We start from the raw sequence: 20,699 nt of genomic DNA, 5'->3' as shown, positions 1-20,699 counted from the left end.
CCAATTATCTCGATCAAAAAATACATCAGAATTTCAAGTAATTTGGGGTCAGTGATCGAGGTATTTTCCATTAAAAACCTTAATTTTAAGGTAAAATTGACTTTTTCTACCTCTTTGTCATATTATTCATTGTCAATTAGAACATAAAAGAAAATGTCCGATATACAGAATACTAACATAAAATACTAGAGTCTATTGTGAAAAAAACTGATGGTATTTTTGATTTCGGTCATGGAAAATTTATCGAATGCTCCCAGTTTTAGTGGAGTCCTAGTTGCTCATTTGTTTTTGTTACTTTGTATGTATGATTTTAGTTATTTCATGTTCTTTGATGTGTATGTATGTTTTCCATGCCTGGTATTTGTCCCTGGATTACATTCTCTTGATTACCGCTATAACCTTGGTTCCCTTGGTTATTCTTTCTAGACAATATAATGAATGAAAATGAACTTTGCTTCCTCCGATACTGTTTAAAAAGATGCTGTTTAACTGTTTTTGATTCTCTTATTTTGGTATTATTTTTTTACTGTTACCATTTAGGAGGATTTGCCAATCTCATTAGTGATGTCATATTCACTAATTTACATACCATTAACTGGCAAATAAACAACTAAATAAACAATTGACAATTAGATTAGAATCCGAATTTTTCAATACTTTATAACTTCGTTCTGCTATATCCAATTTTGGTTCTGTAAAATGTTTCATTTAGATTAAAATAATTCATATTTTGTATGTGAATTTATAACTCTTTCACCTGAAAAATAAATTTGTAGTGATATGTATATATAAAACTCTATTTTCGTATAAAGGTATAATTAAAATCTTATACACATATAGTATAACTACTGAATACTTATTTAAAAATTCCATGGAAAAAAAGAATTTTATTTGCAATTTTGGGAACCAAAAGAAATTTTCAGTTATCTTAAAAAATGAAAAAGTAATGATAATTTAAAGTTGGTGCCCCATGCCAGTCAATGGATTTTTTTGGCCAACCAAAACCGAATCACAGGTGAGTGATGACATCACGAAGAACTCCTATTGTAATAAAAAATAACGCCCGGGCGCTTTTTATTGTCCTGGGCGCTCCCGGGTTCCTCCGGGTGTTTTTTAGTATAACCGATTTGTTGGTGACGTCAACATTTCTTGTGTATTTACACAAGTACCTTGGAGAAGCTAAGTGGAGCTGGTTCTCCACTGATTTTCACATTTTCTTTTCGGTACACTTGTTTCATATAGTTTTGAAATGGTAAGTCTACCCCAATTTGTTATTTATTTTAGTATGATTTCCCCCCGCAGTACAAATAACATCACTGATATTCTTACATCTCAAAAGCACAACACGACAGGAACTTGACATTTTGCAGAAGTGTTTTTGAAAAACTGTACTAATTGAACAGGCTTGTATAATGCATGCCTTAGTCTTGCCAGATATCCTGCAGGGAACGCATATGAAACAAGAAAGAACCAAAAGGAATGCAACTAATGCACTTGAAAATTTGCTTGGTATGAAATGTATTTAGCTTTTAATTCCTGTACGTCATTGTACATGAGTGAAAAGAGGATAAAGATTTAAAATGGTGACTTGAAAGACCGAAATGTGTGTCAGTGACCAAAATACACATGAAGTGACTGAAAGGCACCTCAAAATTTTAATTATATGAAAATTAATTCTTTTTTAAACAATATTGTTCACATTTGAAATAATATTCTTTGATTATTTCGTAATTAAACAGCATTTGAAGTGAGTACTAACATAACACATGATGACTTAAATGTTGCAGAATGCTACATTGATATAGACACACCTAACAGAAGCATTACAACCACATTCTTATAATATTTAATTTGATCAGATACAAAATATAATTATCACCTATCCCCCAATGTGTTCATTCTTGGACCACAAAAAGTGGAGCCCTCAGGCCACGTCACGGCAATGTACATTGTGAGGGTGGGGATCTCCCCCTTAGTACCAGGATGTAAATTTTAAATTTACCCTTTGAAACATTAATTAAGGGAACCAAGACTTAAGAGTTGAGAAATAAAATTAGTTATTATATACAGATATTTTTAAATGAGTTTTTGTTTTATTATAATTATTCAATTTAAAATTATAATGTGTATTAAATCAACCCAGATTTACATATAGGAACCCCTGGAGGAGGAAATACCAAGCTTTTTAAAGACTAGCAAACTTTTAAATTTCTTCATATTTTTGATTTATTTGAAATGATTATAACTAATAAGATAATAAGTTATATTATATACACATAATATATCCAGATTCAGGGAATGCCCTCTATATTGAATTAACCAATGCTGTTTCATTCTTGGTTTCAAAACTCAGGTCAACCAATATTATTTGAAGATTGTTGAAGAAGTTGCTGAAGCAGTCAAAATAGTTGTTGTCTTGGATAAAATCAGACCAAGAAAAATCGGTGGCTCTTTCATCTTCACCATAACAACAGCCATCTGCTTGTAACAAGATTTTGTTACATGCACATCACACAAGTCACTTTTTTGTTAATAACAAAATATAATTATAATTTTGAGGTGTCTTTAATTGTTTAGATGCGTAATTTGGTCAATGACACATATTTAGGTCTTTCAAGCTACCAAATTAAAAACAAATGTAGCTTAAAACACTTAACAATATAGTGATTCTATTTGCTATAGATGAAACATAGCAACCAATGATTGGGTTAAAATTTCAAGAATGACTCTGGTTAACATATATTCAATAACAAAGGAACTAATTTGTGGCAAATAATGTGTCAGTGGTCTTGTGGTAGGATCAACAAACATACAATTACTAGTATATGTACAATTTTTTTTACTCTTCATGAATCTAACCAAAAAAAAAAGAGTTGTCTTAAATATACATTTTAATTTGATTTCAACATATTCTATTCAAAATGAATAGGATTAGGCAACAAATCCTTTCCATGGATCAAAGTTCAAACTACATTTAATGTATTTTGATGAAACTTTCATAAGGTTATTTTCTTTCATTTTAGTTCAAGGGAATGTCACTTTTGATTTGTGTTAGTGTATGAATGAAAATGACTGATACTTGATTGTATTACAAGAACTATTTGTGATAATACATGTATGTTCTTCATTCACCTACATGCATATGTACATGTGTAAATGAAAAAAATTTTACCATCAAAAAGTCATTTTCAGTCAAATGATTGAGATTAAAATTTTTAGAATTGGCCATTTTTATAAATTTTCTGAATTCCAATCTTTACCATTCTATGTGAACATTTTTTATTTTAATGTGACATTTACATCAGGAATAAGATAAAAGATACAGGTCCCCCTTTTCCCAGTCACTGTCAGTGTAATGGTTTTTTTCTTTGTCAAATTGGTTTATATGTTATGAGGTATTAATTGATGTAATCTTTACAATTGCAGCCAGAAAATATTAACATCAAGGTCATAGGTCGTTGTAGACCTTTGACCCCAGAGGAATCCAGTAAAGGTGTTAAGACAATTGTTAAAATATCTGGTGATAAAGTCCTTGTAGAGGTTGGAGGAAAGGTATAAAACTAGTTTTACCTAGTTAGTAAAAACACTAAGAAAAAAACATACTCAGTAATTTGCTTATTAAACATAGTGTTTCCTGAATCTTTTTAAAAAAAAACATGGTAAATGAAAAAGAGAACCCTTGTAAGTTAAGAGACAAATTTAAAGGCATATCAGTGATTTTTAAAATGTTTCTATATGGTAATAAAATGTATATAATGACATGCACTGTATGTCACTGTGAGGTTATATCCATATACATGTTATTCAGCCATACTCTGTTGTATTCATACACATGTAAACTTATTGTTCATATAAACAAGTAACACTCTGTCATCTGCCTATATTTTTAGGAACAGTCCATTGGACTTGATGGTGCTTATGCTGGTGATGCTAAAAATGTAAGTTTATTGAATGCTTAAAGGTTTAGTTTTAAACAAGCACAGTTTGGTTGGAATAGCAATAGATAAAACATTGGTATTTGCTTTTTGTGTTAGCAACTGAATAAAAATTTTCAAGGAAGTTAATGTGGTATTATACATGTTAAAATAATTTTATCTGCATTGAGGTTTTCTAGTCTAACCGTAGACTTTATTATTGTATATTTCTATTATTTGACCATATTCTATATTAAAATATGTTACCATGCATTGGGTTAGACCAGAAGAATATTTTTTTCTCATGTAGATGTTCATATAATGAATTGTAAAATTACAATCATAATTTCTATACAGGTCAGTAACCTTCATTTTTGTCAAGGAAGAAGAAGTCTGAACTTGACTTAAAGATCATTGGAATAGGTCCTGAATCATGAACAAATTAGGGATCATATATATAATTACCAAAGATATAAAAAAGATATTTGTTGTCAAGTGGCTCAAATTAAACGTAAATCAGAAAAACAAATAATAGCCACGTTTAAAAGGTAAAAAGGAGATACATAATGACAAGTGATGAGAAATATTTATGCAATGGTTAAATGTTTTGTTAGGATTATTTTCAACCATTCATTTTTGATTTTTTTTCCAGGACCAAATTTTTAAAGAGAGATGTGAAACCATGCTCCAGAGAGCTACAGAAGGTTATAACTCTACAATTCTGGCTATGGGAGCAGTAAGTTCTTACTTGTAATTATTGTGTTGTACTTCAGAATAAGAAGAATGATGATATATATTACCTAATATTATGTGTCTATAAATTTTCCTAATTTTCTTGAAGATGACTTTAGACGAACATTCTTTAAAAATTAATTTAAAAAAAACAATATAGGTAATTGAACTTGATTTTGAGTTAATTGTGTCGTAATATTAGTTATATATATAGATTTTATAGATTATAGTGGGAACTTTCACTATTTCACAAACTGTTTCAAAACTAGTCTATAGAAAATTGTAAAAATTCTTACAAAGAGCACTTATCTGACCTTCAGTATATTTAAGAAAGAAAATGGTGGTTACCAGAGTTTTTATCTTGTTATTTAAAACAAATCCCATTACATTTCTATTAGACATATGTCTGGCAATTATCTCCTCCTTGATAGGGGCCTTTTAGAATAAACGTTTGTAATTTTACCATATATAGTTTTATATTAAAACTTCTTTTAAAATAGTTAAAGGAAAAAAAATGCTCTTTGAAAATTCATATTTCTATATTGAAATTGAGAGATGACCTAAATATTTTTAGATTTGATCTACCTTATTAGCTCATGTGCTAAAGCTGACTTTTTGTCTGTCCTTGAGAGACTCAAAAGCCAAGAACTTTAAAACATCCTCAGTTACTTTCTTTTCTTAGATTTTTGTATACAAAATGTACTAATATAGCATGTGTATTTCAGACAGGAACAGGTAAAAGTCACCTGATGTCAGGAACAGATGATAACCCAGGAATGGTACCACTGGTAAGTTTATATTTAGGATCAGTTAAAAAAAAATTTTAACATGACACTTATTTATTTATGAATGAAATTAAATCGAAGTCATCTTCAAAATTAAGTTCAGAGTTGGGATCATATTTCTGTCACTATAAGAGTCTGTCATGTTGTCCTTGTTAAGCGTTCTAATTGGGTTTTTTATAAGATGATCACTTTGTCATCTTCGTGATTATATGATTATTTATATCCGTAGTTACTTAAAAATATTGTCTGAATATCAAAGCAAATGTATAATGATAATATGATGTATTATCATCTATTTATGATTATGTGATTACATTGACCTCCTTGAATGACCTCTTGATGAAGATTATACTATGCTTCATGTATTTACACTGTACAAAGAAATTTGTCTTCCTGCACAATTCTTCCATTATGTTACATAAACATGCCGTTAGCTTTTATACCCCATCACATGAAGTGGTGAGGTATTTTATAATATTCTCCAAAAAACTGGGTGTCCGTCCTTCCGTCTGCCTCCTAACAGTTACCAGATGGTAACTTGAGAACACTTGAATGAATTTTTTAAAAACTTTGTTCAGTTGTTAAGTAACATAAAATACCAGTCAAGTTCAATTTTCAGCAAAATCCAATGGGCAGTTTTTGGGTATAGTAATTTTGAACATTTTACCTTCCTCCTTTTTAGTTCATCTGGCCATAGGCCTTGTGAGCTATTGCTATCACTTGGCGTCTGTCGACGTCTGTTGTCGTTAACAATTTTTCAAACATCTTCTCCTCTGAAACTACTGAATAGATTTGCATGAAACTTATAAAGATTGTTCCTTAGAGTATCCTGCACAAAATGACTGTTTGGATTTTTGATCGATTAAAAAACATGGCCGCTGTTACTAAAAATAGAAGATAGGGGTTGAACAGCAGATTTTTGCATATACCTCCAAAAGGTTTAGCCAAATTCTGATAGGGTAAAAGTATTCAGCATGATGAGATCTATGTGTGGTCAAATTTTTGTGAAAATCTGTTGACCCATGTTGGAGTTATTGTCCTTTTTGGACATTTTTTGCTGTTTTTGATGTTATTACTTTCCCAAAAACTACTGTATAGAATTCAATGAAAGTTGGTATTTTGTTGTTTTTTTTTTAGGGTATCTTTAAAAAAATGACTGTTTCGATTTTTGATTGGTTAAAAAACATTGCCGCCTTTACTAAAAATTGAACATAGGAGTTGTACAGTAGTTTTTTGCATATATCTCCAAAATCGTTAGGTTTGGCCAATATCTTTCAATTGCTGAAATATCCTTATTATAAGGCCTTTCAAAAGTCTTTCAGGGATCAAAGTTGTCAGATGACACCATCTAAGGGTTATTGCCCTTGAGAGGTGAAAAATGACATTTTTTTTTACAGTTTTCAGCCTATATCTTGAAAACTATGATAGATAGAATGATACTTTCAATTGCTGAAATGATTCTTATTGTAAGGCCTACAAAAGTCTCCAGGAATCAAAGTTGTTAGACGACTCCATATAAGAGTTATTGCCCTTGAAAGGCAAAAAAAACGTTTTTTGCCGTTTTCAGTCAATATCTTGAAAACTGCAATAGACTGAATGAAACTTTCAATTGATAAAATGATCCTCATGATAAGTCTTATCAAAGTCTTCATGGAGTCAAAATTGTCGGACAACTTCTTGTTAGAATTATTGCCCTTGAAAGGCAAAACTTTAACCAGGTCAGCGATTCAGGCTACTGTGAGCCTCTTGTTTCATTATTACATGGTAGGATATCACTTACTGTTCCATTAATATCCTATTTTTATATCATCTTTTATTCAAATTAGATGATAAGAAGATTGTATCAACATATCTCAGAGAAGAGTAATAGAGAATTCTTCATTACTGTCTCATATCTGCAGGTAAGTTGACAAAATCATCTGTTATTTAGTTTTTTATCACATTTGAGGTATTCTTAAATAGGAAAAGATAAATATCAAATTAAAAATACCAATTCATTCAATTTTTTTAAATTTTAGAAATAGTTAAAAACTTGAAATATGTAAATATATTCATATCAGCTAATTTACTTACACATTTTTAAAACCTAGAAATTTTATCATATTAATAATTTTGAGAAAGTCAAGTCTTGAAAATCATCAAGAAATACTTAATACATATACCTGTATGAAATTTAAGCTGAGATTTATCAGAACCTGTTGAACAAGCTCTTGGATTTTGTTTGTTATACTTTACAGGCAATGGATGAGAAAATGATGGACTTGTTAAATCCACACAACAACCAGATGACAATCAGACATCATCCACACAAGGGAATGTTAGTAATCTTATTTAATACAAATCCATACTTTCAAATCCTTGGTTTGATCTCCATTATAACCAGATCACAATTGGTATCTTCATAGCTACATTCATGAAATTATATCCCCCGGTTGTTTTCTTGATCTAGTCTTTCTCACATATCTTGCACTTTTCATTCCATTACATGTATGTATCAATTTCCTTCTAATTCTACATTTATCAGATTAGTTATATGCGACAAACTATCATTGTTAAAACAAATAATAATATTAAAATGTCTTGTTTAAACTAAAATAACAAAAATTCTGTGTGGTCTGGCTTATCCACTAAAACCATGAAAATTGGTTCCCTACAAACAGTAATGCTTTCACAGTATACATCATACCTGTTCTCGTTGTATTTGTTTTACTCTAAATAAAGCTATAAATATTCCTTTGACAAAATAATTTGTCAGTTCAATTATTGCTACTGATACAAATACTTGTGAAAATAAGACTGTCATTCTTATGATAATTTTTTACAGTTTTGTAGATGGACTATCAGAGATGGTTGTACATAGCTATGAAGAGATGGCTGATTTATATGAACAGGGCAGGAGAGTTCATGAAGCTGGGGGATCGGATCTTAAAGGCAGCAGGGCAAGGTTTGTATTGGGGCTGAGCAGGAGAGTTCATGAAATAGACTAGGGGTTGGGGCTTGATCTCAAGAGCGGCAGGGCAATAGGGTTGAGGAAGCAGGGAGATTTGATCTTAAAGGCAGAAACCAAAGGTTTGTATTAGGGCTGTGGAGGAAAAATCATGAAATTGGGGTTTGATCTCTGGAGCAGCAGGGCAAGACAGGATTTTCCCACTGAACATTCCTATTTTTAGCTGTGTGAGATTTCCGTATACTCACCCATGGGTTGAAACAGAACATGTGCACTTTCCCATAAAAAAAATGGCACAATTGAATTAAGAGTAATGAATGATCATATCCTACCATATCGAATGTGTCCTTAAAAAGTCTTTTGGAATAATATTTTTATGGAGAATATCCAGTGATTTATCATTTGTTAGCATTTTTTTATGCTGTTTTGAAGTGACCTACATTTTACACCTGATCAAGATGTATCACTGGCCTGATCTGCCACAATTACCTGTTAAATGCTGGTCATTTCAATTCAAACATTTTATCTAAAAACTAACTGGAAGTGAAAAAAAGAATCAAACACCTGCTTCTTCATGCAAATAGGGAAATCTTAGACACCATTGGGTAAGATATAATAGTTCTCTATCTTGGTGGAGCCTCGTAGGAGCCTCATTAGAGAATGATTAAATTTTACCCTCAGGTGTCTGAGATTACTCGTACAGTGTTAGATTTTTAATGTCCATGAAGCTTTGAGATCTGATCTCGAGGGGAAGATGGAGTGTGAGCAAGACAGAGCAGTTTTAGGACTTATTGAACAGTTGGGCAAGATTTGAATTCATTTTTCTCAAATATAGACATGATACTTTTAATGAATAATGATAAATCAACCTTGGTATTTTTTGTTTTATAATTTATATCTGCAATAATAACTGCTTTGTCAACTTATAAATTTCTGCATGAATTTGAATATTGTACATAAATTTATTTTGCCAGTTTATATTTTCAGGGCTCACTCTGTATTTAGTATCACTATAGAACAAAAGGAGAGACAATCCAGTAAAGTTGGTGTTAGATCTGTTCTCACCTTGGCAGAAATAGCAGGTAATACTTCATCATCATTTATTTATAAATTTAAGAGGGAGTGTGTATGTGAGCTTGATCTTTGAATGTTACATGAGATATTTGTGATAAACATGTATATAAAACTTTCACAAGTCTTACTACAAAAATTTGAATATTAGGTGCAGTTGTACTACTGGTTATACTATATAATATTATATTATAATACATGTATTACAATATTTTTTTTATTGTGTGATTGTCATATGTATTCTACATGTATTAATGTTATTTCAGGTTTTGATCATAGTGGTAGTACTGACCCTAAAGTTGTAGCAGGGTAGGTTGTTATTATTGTTTAATTATCATAGTAAAGCTATTATAAAAATATTTTTTCTGAATTGCATAATTATAAAACTGTTTGACAAAATGTAAATGTAAATTACTTTTTAATCCAGTGTGAATTAATGTACTCTAGATTTGGTAATGTAACTGAAATGGTTTGATTTCAGTGTACAAGGCATGGCTAGTGTACTGAATGCTCTGGGAGGACCTAAGAAAGGGGGAGCTGTCCCTTACAGAGATTCAGTTATAACCAGAGTATTACAGGTACGTTATAACCAGAGTGTTACAGGTACATATATAGCAACATGTAGTGTAAAACTATTGCAATATCCTGCTGTGTGTATGTCATATATTACCATAGTCTAAATGACATATTTATTGCTTAAATGAATTTAATTTTAGCAGTGAATAGTGAAGCATAACTCATTTACAAAGTAACCTGATAAAAAAAACAAGATACGGAATAAACTTGCTGTCAGATGAAAATTTTGAAATAAAACCAAAATATACTCACTTAACATGACAGATAAGCACAAAATAAAAGTTTTAACATAAGATTAATGAACTAACCATGTCCTCCTAATGTAGGCTCTAAACTTACATAATTACAAGAAAGGAACAATATTGTGATTTTCAGTATCCTATTAGTATTGTCATTCTGTTTGAATAAGTTGTATATCATCTTAACAGGAAAGTCTAGGAGGAAATGCAGTAAGCATGGTATTTGCTTTGGTGTCCCCTATTGGTGAGTAATGTATACATAATACTATAATAATATGATTTAAGGCTTTGAGGGATGGAAGAATTTGTTGATAATGGTATATTATGTTGTTATACATCACTGTCTTGATCAACAGGAATATGTAAATCTTCCTATATCTTATGATGTGCGTCTGTGTTAAAGGTCAAACAATCACATCCTTTTTGCAAACATCACTTCTAAAGTAAGTCACTTCTGACAGAAAAATTTTGAGTCATTCATGTTTGGACAGAGGAACTACATACATGTATGTAATAGTACAATATACAAATATTTATCAAGGTATCAGCCATTTCGTTTTTTGTAACCAATTTCTTTGCTAGAAACTGCTAGGAAGCATGGGAATTTTCACAAGGCAAAGTTGGTAAATTCAGTAGTCTAAACAGTACAGATATTCTAGTCATTTCTTTTTATTCTGTTGCTGCTCAGGTGTTAAACCCCAACAAACAAACAAACAAACATTTATTCTTTTGAAATTGTCGAATCTGCATATTTGAAATGGACAGTTATATAATTTTATTTCAGAATTTCATATTAATTTTTACTTCATAGATAAGGCAGCCCAGGAAACCATGAACACACTGCAGTATGCACAGTATGCTAAAAGCACGAAGAACCGTGTCAAAATGAATTTGGTTAGTAAACAATTTTTTAAAATGATAAAAAATGATAAAAAAACTATTTCCAATTTGTTAGTTTTAATAATGGATTCCATTAAACATTTTTCAAAATTTTATTTTATAACTGTTTTTAAGTAATACAAAATACTATTTTTTGATTGAAGTCAAAATTTCCATCTCAAAATTCAAACTGTGTGAGGGTTATCATTTAATGCCATCACTGGTCCTTTACTGATGAGTAATGCTGCAGTTTTTGTTTTGTTAAAAACTAATTATGCTTAAAAGAGGAAAACATATAAGCATTCAATATTAATAGATATCATCTGCAACGGCTGATATGGCTGTGGTTATAGATTTGATATTCTAAATTGTTCAAGTTTGCTTCCTTCAAGAAGCATGGTGTTATTGAAAGATTGGAATGACTTCAGTTTAATCCTAGAGTCCAATCATATGTACACTAAATGTGCTAGTACATAATGTAAACATATTAATTTTCGCAGATACTGTCAACTGAACATATTCATGGGTATCAATTTTCATGGATTGAAAAAATGATAAGCCTGATATAGTATTAAAAATCAATTTGTGGGTACTATTTTTCACACTTTTGTGTTCACTACGAAAATAGTGAAAATTAGTACATTGTGAAAATTAATACTTGTAAGTAGTTATGGACTTTTTCCTTCAATATTATATAGCATTTAGAAGCAAACTGTCGTGAACATTATCAAAAATTTCTAAAAATAGTGTAAATCCCTGTGAGGAGATAGGGTTTCTCCAAAACATATGATGTATCAGGGTATGCACTTTTTTTTCAATTTATACATTGGGTACTTGTCAAAACTCTTGAAAAAATTGATGAATAATATAGACTTTGCATAATATTGTTTCTATGGGTGATTCCCCTGACAAAAATAGCTTTCCCCAGTACATTATATGTTTTGATCGAACTGCCCTTATGTATATCATGCTGTCTGTTTCATCATCAAAAAGCAATGTCAGTTTTGAAGGCGAAGACACAAATCACCACCATTATTACATTGAGTCTGATCTTTTAACATATAATTTTTTTAAACAGGATGAAACCCATGACATCATCAACGACCTGAGAGATGAAATTTCTAAACTAAGAGATAAGATAGCTTCTCAGTCTCAGCCAAATAAAGATGATGTTCTCAAGATGGAGGCACTTGTACAGGATTTACAGATAGCCAAGAGGTCGACATGGGATGAGAGAGAAAAACAGTCACATAAGTACCAGTCTGAGAGGAAAACGAATTTGGCTAACAAGGTGTGTATTGCATGGATGTCTAAATTTAATGTCTTTTTTGGGGTGGGGTGGATGTTTGTAAGGAATTTTTAACTGGCAGAGTCCATTAATTTTTTGACAATTTACTTTGCAAATAAATTCAACCTGCCTAATTATCATAAAAGACCAATTTTGATTATTGATTCAATCCTAATTGGACAAGTGACAAAAACGAGTTAATATTGAACAGAGACACAGTTATGTGAAAGTACTATTGTTCGTGGGGTACCAATTTTCATGGTTTTCGTGGGTAGGCCAAACCACGAATTTTGGTTTCCAACGAAAAGGAAATTTCCATTTATGTGTATACTGAAAACCTAATAGTGGCAATTGCCATATGGATATCAATCTCTTAGCTTCTTAGGTTCATCTTTGTTTTGCCACGATGATTGGTAATACTGTGTGTCTGTTGTCTGTATGTATGTCTTTTAGTTTTCATTGCATATAATAATTGGTTAAAGAGCTTATCATCACGTCTTAAGTTTTCCATGTTTAAAATGTATATGAGATTGAACTCTAAATAAAGATTACTTACTTACAAATAACAGTAATCTGAGTATTAAACTATATCAAGTTCTTTATATCATATTTTGAAGGAAGATGTCAAGGAACATAAAATGTTCAAATGAAAGCAGTAAAGTTGAGCAGTATATTTTATTTAAATACAGCTAAGATTTGATAATTATTATAATTTTATGCAGGGAGTGTTAGAATGGGTTCAAGATAGTATGAAGAAAGGAAGCAGAGAACTACAGGAGAAACTAATGCTTCTAAATAAAGAAAAGGATCAGGTACATTATTCACTGGAACTAGAGTCTGCTTAGTGATTGCTGTATTAAAATTAATTGTCTACGGCCTCCAATGAACTGTAATGTGGTGATGAAAGATGAATTGGCATATTTTTTTACTATTAGTTTTGACTATTTTGGTATAATTCTGTAATGTATGCTTTTAAAGCAGTTTTTCTGACAATTGAAAGGACTTTCACATCATTTTTATTGGTTTTATTTTTGGTTACCAATTCAACATGTAGTGAGGATGCCGATGAAATTTATTTCTGTCGTATTTTTCTTTCATATAATTAAATGTTCAATTTTCATTTTCCATTTTAGAAGTACTTTTCAAAAATGAAAGGTAAAATTTAGGCAAAATGAAATAAGCAAAAAATAGATAGACATACAGCAGAAAGTGAATGATTTATGAAGTTCTCTTACATGTACTTGTATTCTGAAGAACTCTGAAATGTTGACACAATCTTTACTTATTCTATATGTTTACAGTTAACTTACCAGTACAAAGAAAAACGTAAAGAAATTGATGACTTAAATGAAAAACTACAGCACAGGATTGGAGAATACTCCAAACTAACGCAAAGTGGTATGTAGTTTTACTAATTATACAGGTCAAAGGTCAGTTTCACAAAAAGTTGGAAGTGTACTGGTTCTTTTAATGTAGAAGTGAAACAGTGTCACTACATTCCCCCATCATGAGTTAATGATTTCCATCAATTTTACATTCTATGTTACTTGGTATTCTGATCATTGTCTTCTTCAATTGTGCTATTAATGTTTTTGATTTTTTTTCTGTGACTTTTTTCATTTTTTTCTTAATTAAGGTAAAACATCAGAATCTGAGACAAAGAAGAAAGTGACTGCTGTCCATGAACTGAAAGAGAAATTGAAGAAGGAAACAGAATCACTGAAAAATTTAAAGGAAAGATTACAAGAACTGACAGAGAAACAGAAAACAGAGAGAGAAGTAAACACTTGTTTTACATATAAATGTGATTAAATAGATAACTAACGTAATGGCACCAGATTTCACCTCAATTTTAATAGGTCTGTATTGGGATTAATTGAGTATAATCATAGAAGTGGTCTGCATAAAAATACTGTTGTAGGCTTTGCCTATTAGGGACAGAGCTACTGTACTCAAATAAAAACTTTGCTGATAGTTCAATGCCATGTTCTATGGTTAATGTATCCACCAACAGGAATGTTCAAGAAGTCTTAGAACATTCACTTTTGTGCCTGCAATAAAAGTTCTATCACTTCCAAATTTTGTACGTTTTTTCCCACAGAATGATTTTGAGTCATTCATGTTTCATACCTCCTACATATATATAGAACAACCTTATAAATGTATGCCTGAGATAGTGTTGAAGACTAGATATTATCCTTTTGTTGATACTTTGGACACTAACTAGTGTTAATCATTGTATTTCTTTTTTTTTTTTTTGTACAATGCCAAGACACATGTGACTTCACTGGTGTTTATCTTTGTATTTCCTTTATTTGTTTATTTCTTTTTGTAGAATGCCAAGGCACAGGTGACTTCACTGAAAGGCAATGCTGAATTAAGACGGAAAATTGAGGTATACAAAGTTACAGTAACTGAATGCTTTTATGGTTCTGATATCATTTTGTTTTTGCAGTCCATATGGTCCACCAAAATGGTAGAAGAAAAAATATAAAAGTTACAGTTCCACAGTTAAGTCATATCAAAATCAAAGATCCAATACTATACTATACACTGTTATGTATAAATGTACAAAAATCTCATTAGAAAAACTTTACATTGATTGGTTAATTTAGTAACATATATTCAGCATTATATTTCAAACATGAATTTATTTCATCTTTTACATATTAGCAGATTTTAGAGTTCATGGGTGTATATTTAAAAAAAAAACTATGTTCAAACATTTTTTTCATCTAGAAAGAGGAGAGACATCAATTAGAAAAGGAACATGAAGCCTTGGTTCACTTTGAGATTGATAAGATGAAAATGGATGTAGAAAATGCCAAGCAAGATATCCAGATGAAGGTCAACAAAGGTCACACATACTCTGTTCAAGAAGGGGAACAATTGGATATTCAAGTGGCTGAAATGAAAGCTGAGAAAATTGTCACCACTCTACAGGTAGGTCATTGGATCTAGACTCATATTACCACTACAGGAAAGTCATTGGTTATAGACTCATGTCACTACTCCACAGATAGGTCATTGGTTATATACACTTGTCACTACTCCACAGATAGGTCATTGGTTATATACACTTGTCACCACAGATAGGTCATTGGTTATATACACTTGTCACTACTCCACAGATAGGTCATTGGTTATATACACTTGTCACCACAGATAGGTCATTGGTTATAGACTCATGTCACTACTCCACAGATAGGTCATTGGTTATAGACACATGTCACCACTTCACAGGTAGTTCATTGGTTATCAACTCATGCCAACACTATACAGGTAGTTCATTGGTTATCAACTCATGCCACCACTGTACAGGTAGTTCATTGGTTATCAACTCATGTCACCACTGTTGGTTAATAACTCATTGGCAAACCAGGTTATACAAAGTAACAAAATAATTAGGTTTCCCCAAGGAGAACCAACTAACCATACCAAATCAAATTAAATTATTTGGTTATACACTCGAAGATAAATTTTCTCAACAATACAAGTTAGAAATCTTTGTGCATATCTATATGTTATTCTTGGAGTGGTTATTATAAGGTTGATATTATTGATCTGAAGACACTGGAAGACTGTAAGAAATCTATTTAGCTTCCTCCTTAATTACATATTAATAACTGTTTTTGGTTTTAGATCCAGTTGCTACAACAAGAGAAGAAGAGACTCGTAGAAGAGTTAGATGATGTACATGTAGTACACAAAGATGAAATGGAAATACAACAACTTCAACATTTCCAGGTATTTATTTAGTAACACAGCTGGCCTTATTAATCTTGCAGATACTTTCTTAATGATATATAATTTGATTTCTGTTAGATATGAAAAAGTAGTAATAATATCTCTATGATAAAGTTGGTTACCTTAAATTGTGTTGAACATATTTTAAAGAGTACGCAAAAACTTTCAAGGTCAAGCCCAAGGCATACTAAAGGTGGGGGTAGTTTCTCAATGTTCATTGAAGAACTATAGGTTACCTTGTCTGTTTTTGTTTTCAATGTTTAGTAGGGTTTTCTGTTTCTATTTCCCCTTTCTTTTCTATTCATATATGATAAAAATGAGCTGTAAAGTTTAAGAATTTTTTTGCATTTTTTTTACAGACATTTAGAAGTTACAGAGAGATGTTTGAGGAACAGAAGGTAGCGATTGACCAGAGATATCGACAGTTACTGGAGGATTCTATCCAGGATGCAGTATTTCTCTCCAGTCGTAACAGTGAACTCCAGGATGAAAACAAAATTCTCAGACAACGTAAATAAATTTTAGTGTGATTTTAAATTTTATATTTGTGTAAACAGTTAATATTTTTAAAAGCATTAGGGGATTTAGTGCAAAACTCTTATCCTTTTTCCAGTGACCCTTACAACTCGGTAAAAATTCTTCATTTTTAACCTACTTAAGTATACTTATAAGAAATATTTGCTCAAGGAGTAGTTAAGGCTGCTCTTCCTCATACAAAACAATGGAATATTGGTCATGACTTCAAGCCAAGGAATTCTTTAGACATTTATGTATTCTTTCAGACTCTGATAAACCAAATTATACTCCACTTAATAAGCGGGTAATTTATTGGAATCACCTTGTCAGCATGTCTGCCATTCTGTTCATCACAATTATCTTGACAATTAATGGATAAATTGATTTCAAGTTTGTTATGTGGCTAATTATAGATGGGGCACAAGTTATAAGTAATTTTGAATGCTGTCATATGAGTGATAGTATGTATAGCATGGGAGCATGTACAACTTCATATTTTTTTTTGTTTTAAAACACTTTTTTGGAATAAAATTTTCTTATGCCATGTATATTTACTTCAGATATTGCTGAGATGAAGGATGCAATAACTAAACTAGGAGGAAGAATTCCACCAGAACCAACATCTGTTTAGAATCTGTCAGTATACAATGATTAAAATGAACATACAGTTGTCTTCCTGTAAAATTCTTAATGGGAAGAATTTTTAGACTTTTTTTATATATATATATAATAATACAGTACTAATATAAAACCAAGATTTTTTTTATTTCTATTTAGTTTGTAGTTAACTAATTTTGAATTGTATTGTTCTGTAAAATTAAAATATGAAGCAAGTATGTATTTGCAAATGTATGATTAAATATTTGCTTCTTTTGAAAAAAAAGGTTTATAAAAAAAGAAAAACAATGGGAGATAATCTTAAAAATGGGAATTTATTGTGTTATACACATACATGTAACTTGCTGTTTATATGAATTGATTAAATGATCCAATCCGTCCTTTTTGCTGTAAATTCTGAAATGATTGCAAACATATGCTCTTATTAGCAGTTAAAATGTATCATGAATACCATCCATCTATTTTACTGGAAAGGGGAGTGTTAAAATATATCCTATCATTTAATACTTCATAACTGAAGAGTTGGCCTTTTTTTGTAAGTATTTTTATTGATTTGTTTGGTTTTTTGTTTTTTATTTTCAAAAATTGAAATTTATGGGAGTTATCTCTCTTTGACTGTCTGATGGAAGTTGCTTTCATTCCAAAATTTATAGCATCATATATTTGTACTTGTTTTTTTGTAGTTTTTCATATTTTACACAGTGCTGGTCACTAATCGTTATTATATGTAATATTGTAGATTTTGTGATTACATTTTTATTAGTGGCTATTTTGACAAATCATTGTTTGCTGTGGTTTTGATATATATATGTACACTTAATCAAAATCTAAGCTCCTTTAAATTGTTGCATTACTGATTAGGAGACACTTTCACAGGCTATTTAATTTTATTTCAATCTTAAAATTTACAATCTGTCTCATCATAACTTCATGACTGCTCAAGAATAGACCCTTTCATGCTAAGTTTCTGAGGATGCTAAATTCTACTTCTGTGAGGTTGGCAACGCATTCAAGTAAATATTTTGTTAAATACGGAAAGATGTACCATTTACCTTACAGAAATATCATGCTGAACCTCCTAAGAAAACAAGCATAAAAAAGTTTATATTGTAACGGTGTTCTCATGTTGTTGTCATTGTCTTCAGAAATTTGATTTCTATACAATAACTTAAGTAAAAGTCTGTGATTCACCACATAAGGAAGTTTTGGATTGATTTTTAAGATTGTGGAATTGGGGGCCAAAAACTAGCACTTCATGGAACCTCATATAAATTGCTTATTTTTTTGTCATGTTAAATGGAGTTAAAGCATGTTATGATATTTGTCCCGTAAAAGAAGTTCATATGGAATATACTAGTTACAGAAATCTTTTAATGCAGTTTAATATTCAGTGGAACTTAAAGCAGCAGCCTGTATTCAGCAATAACATGTCTTAAAAATTATAATTTAGTGCATTTAATGTAAAATTACTGGTAACCTGTATATAAAGACTACCTGTTTTATGTGACCATAATTTGCTCATCTTTGAAAGGTCACTTAAAACAGTAGTGTGTTCTTCGTCAATATAACTTAAGTTACTTGATTCTTATGATTCTTATGAAGTTTTTGTTTTTTTGTCATTTTGCAATTGTTATTTTCAAGTCTGGTACTTGGATTAACATTAATATTTCTCTGTGCAATCGTCATTTTCTTCATAGTGTGGTTTTGATTAGCAATGCAACAATACATTTTTATTCACTTCCCAGCTTAATTTGAAAGTGTAAATATTGGATAAATTCCTGAAGCTGCAGGTTTGTATTTTATTTCCACATTCTGCCTCTATAAAGATCTAACACTCCTGTTTACATGTATGTGAGTACATGACTACATGTGCTATATAAGCAATTATTATATAGGTAGCAGTGCTTTATCAAATGTTCCCAGTGTAATAAATTTCGATAATTCACACTGTGAAATAAATTTGGTAATTTCACTCTTGGACTTTCTCCCGTCAAAACGTCACAACATAGGTATCAATCTGCCAATCACAGAATTTGAAATTCATGCTGAAAATATCGATAAATTATGAAGAAAAATCTGTATAATAAATAGGACAATCAATCGGTTATCTTGAATAACCAAAATATTATCACTCGTGCCAAGAACGCTTGAGGATTTAACTCCGCACATTTGTTAAATCTGGGCGTTCTTCAGCACTCGTGATAATATTTAGGTTATTCACTCTTTCCAATTAATTATCCTATTATTATTTTATTCTCAACCAAAACAAAAATCTGCAGTCACATTAACTTTTCCTATGTCAGTGAAATCTACATTCCATGAGACACAGATTGTACAAGTCAAATTCTGTACTATTTTTGTTATACATTTCATCTGTTTCATTGTTAACAACTTCAATAAATGTTTAATCAATTGTTTTAAGTTAGTTACTTGTGTATTTGCAGTTATTTTCTTTATTTTATTCCCATTTCACATCTTTCATATCTGGTATGTTTGACAAAATGTTTAATTTATAGGTCTGGTGATTACAATATTATACCCTTACTCAACAAGTTAGTGGTATATTGGAATCACCTTGTCCATCTGTTCATCCAATTTTCACTACATTGAATTTTGTCATAAAAATTTATTTCAGCTTGAACTGGATGGATTGTTTTCAAATTTGGTATGTGGCTTTATATAGATAGGGCATGTGTTGTAAGTGATTTCGGTTACAATCCAATATCAACTTCCTGTGCAAAGGAAGGTATACACAGCATGACATGATTGTCTAGACATATTAAAGAGTTCTCATTTGTTGACATGACTTTTACACTAGGGACTAAGGGATGACCATAAAACAAAACCTATTTTTAGTGACACTGAAGATATAAAATGGAATCTAACTCACTGGGTTGCACTCTAATAATTTCAAGTGAAGAGTTGGTAAAGACTAATAAAAACCAACATGCTAAATTTCAAAATCCTATTATAAATGATCAAATTGAACTTGACATTGTTCACTCTCTGATACAGACAAGCTTATCCAAAAATGCAACTCCTCAGATATAATTTATAACATGGAAATGAAAAATACAAAATTTTACCTCAAAGTCTAAAGTCAGTAATTTAACTTCTGTACATAAAATACAAGCACTGTTACTGTACATATATGTTAATTACTACATGTACATATACATAAATAAGATAAAATGGTGAACACACAAGTATATACATGTAGCAAACAATAAAGTATTTATAACAGAAAATAAACAGAATTGTTAAACTATTATGATTTCAAAGCAGAGACATAAACAATGTCTGTTTCAACGGTAAGGATGAAAGGAGGTCATTTGACATATTCATCACATTCAGTAGATAATCTTGAACTATCAATAGGGAGGGGTA

General features: G+C 30.8%; 1 protein-coding gene across 1 annotated transcript; it reads left to right on the top strand.

Annotated features, from left to right (window-relative positions):
• The first annotated feature begins 1,143 nt into the window (after window positions 1-1,143).
• LOC148604581 (kinesin-II 85 kDa subunit-like) lies at window positions 1,144-19,729 on the top strand. Its single transcript, XM_088547436.1, has 22 exons — window positions 1,144-1,252; window positions 3,427-3,552; window positions 3,891-3,938; window positions 4,567-4,650; window positions 5,372-5,434; window positions 7,258-7,332; window positions 7,669-7,748; window positions 8,256-8,375; window positions 9,366-9,460; window positions 9,716-9,758; window positions 9,931-10,027; window positions 10,454-10,508; window positions 11,076-11,158; window positions 12,222-12,434; window positions 13,154-13,243; window positions 13,733-13,829; window positions 14,068-14,210; window positions 14,767-14,826; window positions 15,171-15,374; window positions 16,074-16,178; window positions 16,538-16,688; window positions 17,255-19,729. Exons 1-22 carry the CDS (start codon window positions 1,250-1,252, stop codon window positions 17,323-17,325), a joined length of 2,106 nt encoding a protein of 701 aa, XP_088403562.1. The 5' UTR covers window positions 1,144-1,249; the 3' UTR covers window positions 17,326-19,729.
• Window positions 19,730-20,699: the final 970 nt, after the last annotated feature.

The sequence above is a fragment of the Perna viridis genome, chromosome 10 (assembly GCF_037379345.1).
Source record: "Perna viridis isolate PV_CMFRI_1.1 ecotype Kerala chromosome 10, ASM3737934v1, whole genome shotgun sequence".
Classification (NCBI taxonomy): Eukaryota; Metazoa; Mollusca; class Bivalvia; order Mytilida; family Mytilidae; genus Perna; species Perna viridis.
This window is presented reverse-complemented; position numbering and strand designations above follow the sequence as displayed.

Bases quoted from the DNA above. Each gene is read 5' to 3' on its own strand.
- LOC148604581 (XM_088547436.1), top strand. The intron at 14,827-15,170 runs GTATACAAAGTT...TTTTTCATCTAG, and splicing joins AATTAAGACGGAAAATTGAG to AAAGAGGAGAGACATCAATT. The intron at 15,375-16,073 runs GTAGGTCATTGG...TTTTGGTTTTAG, and splicing joins AAATTGTCACCACTCTACAG to ATCCAGTTGCTACAACAAGA.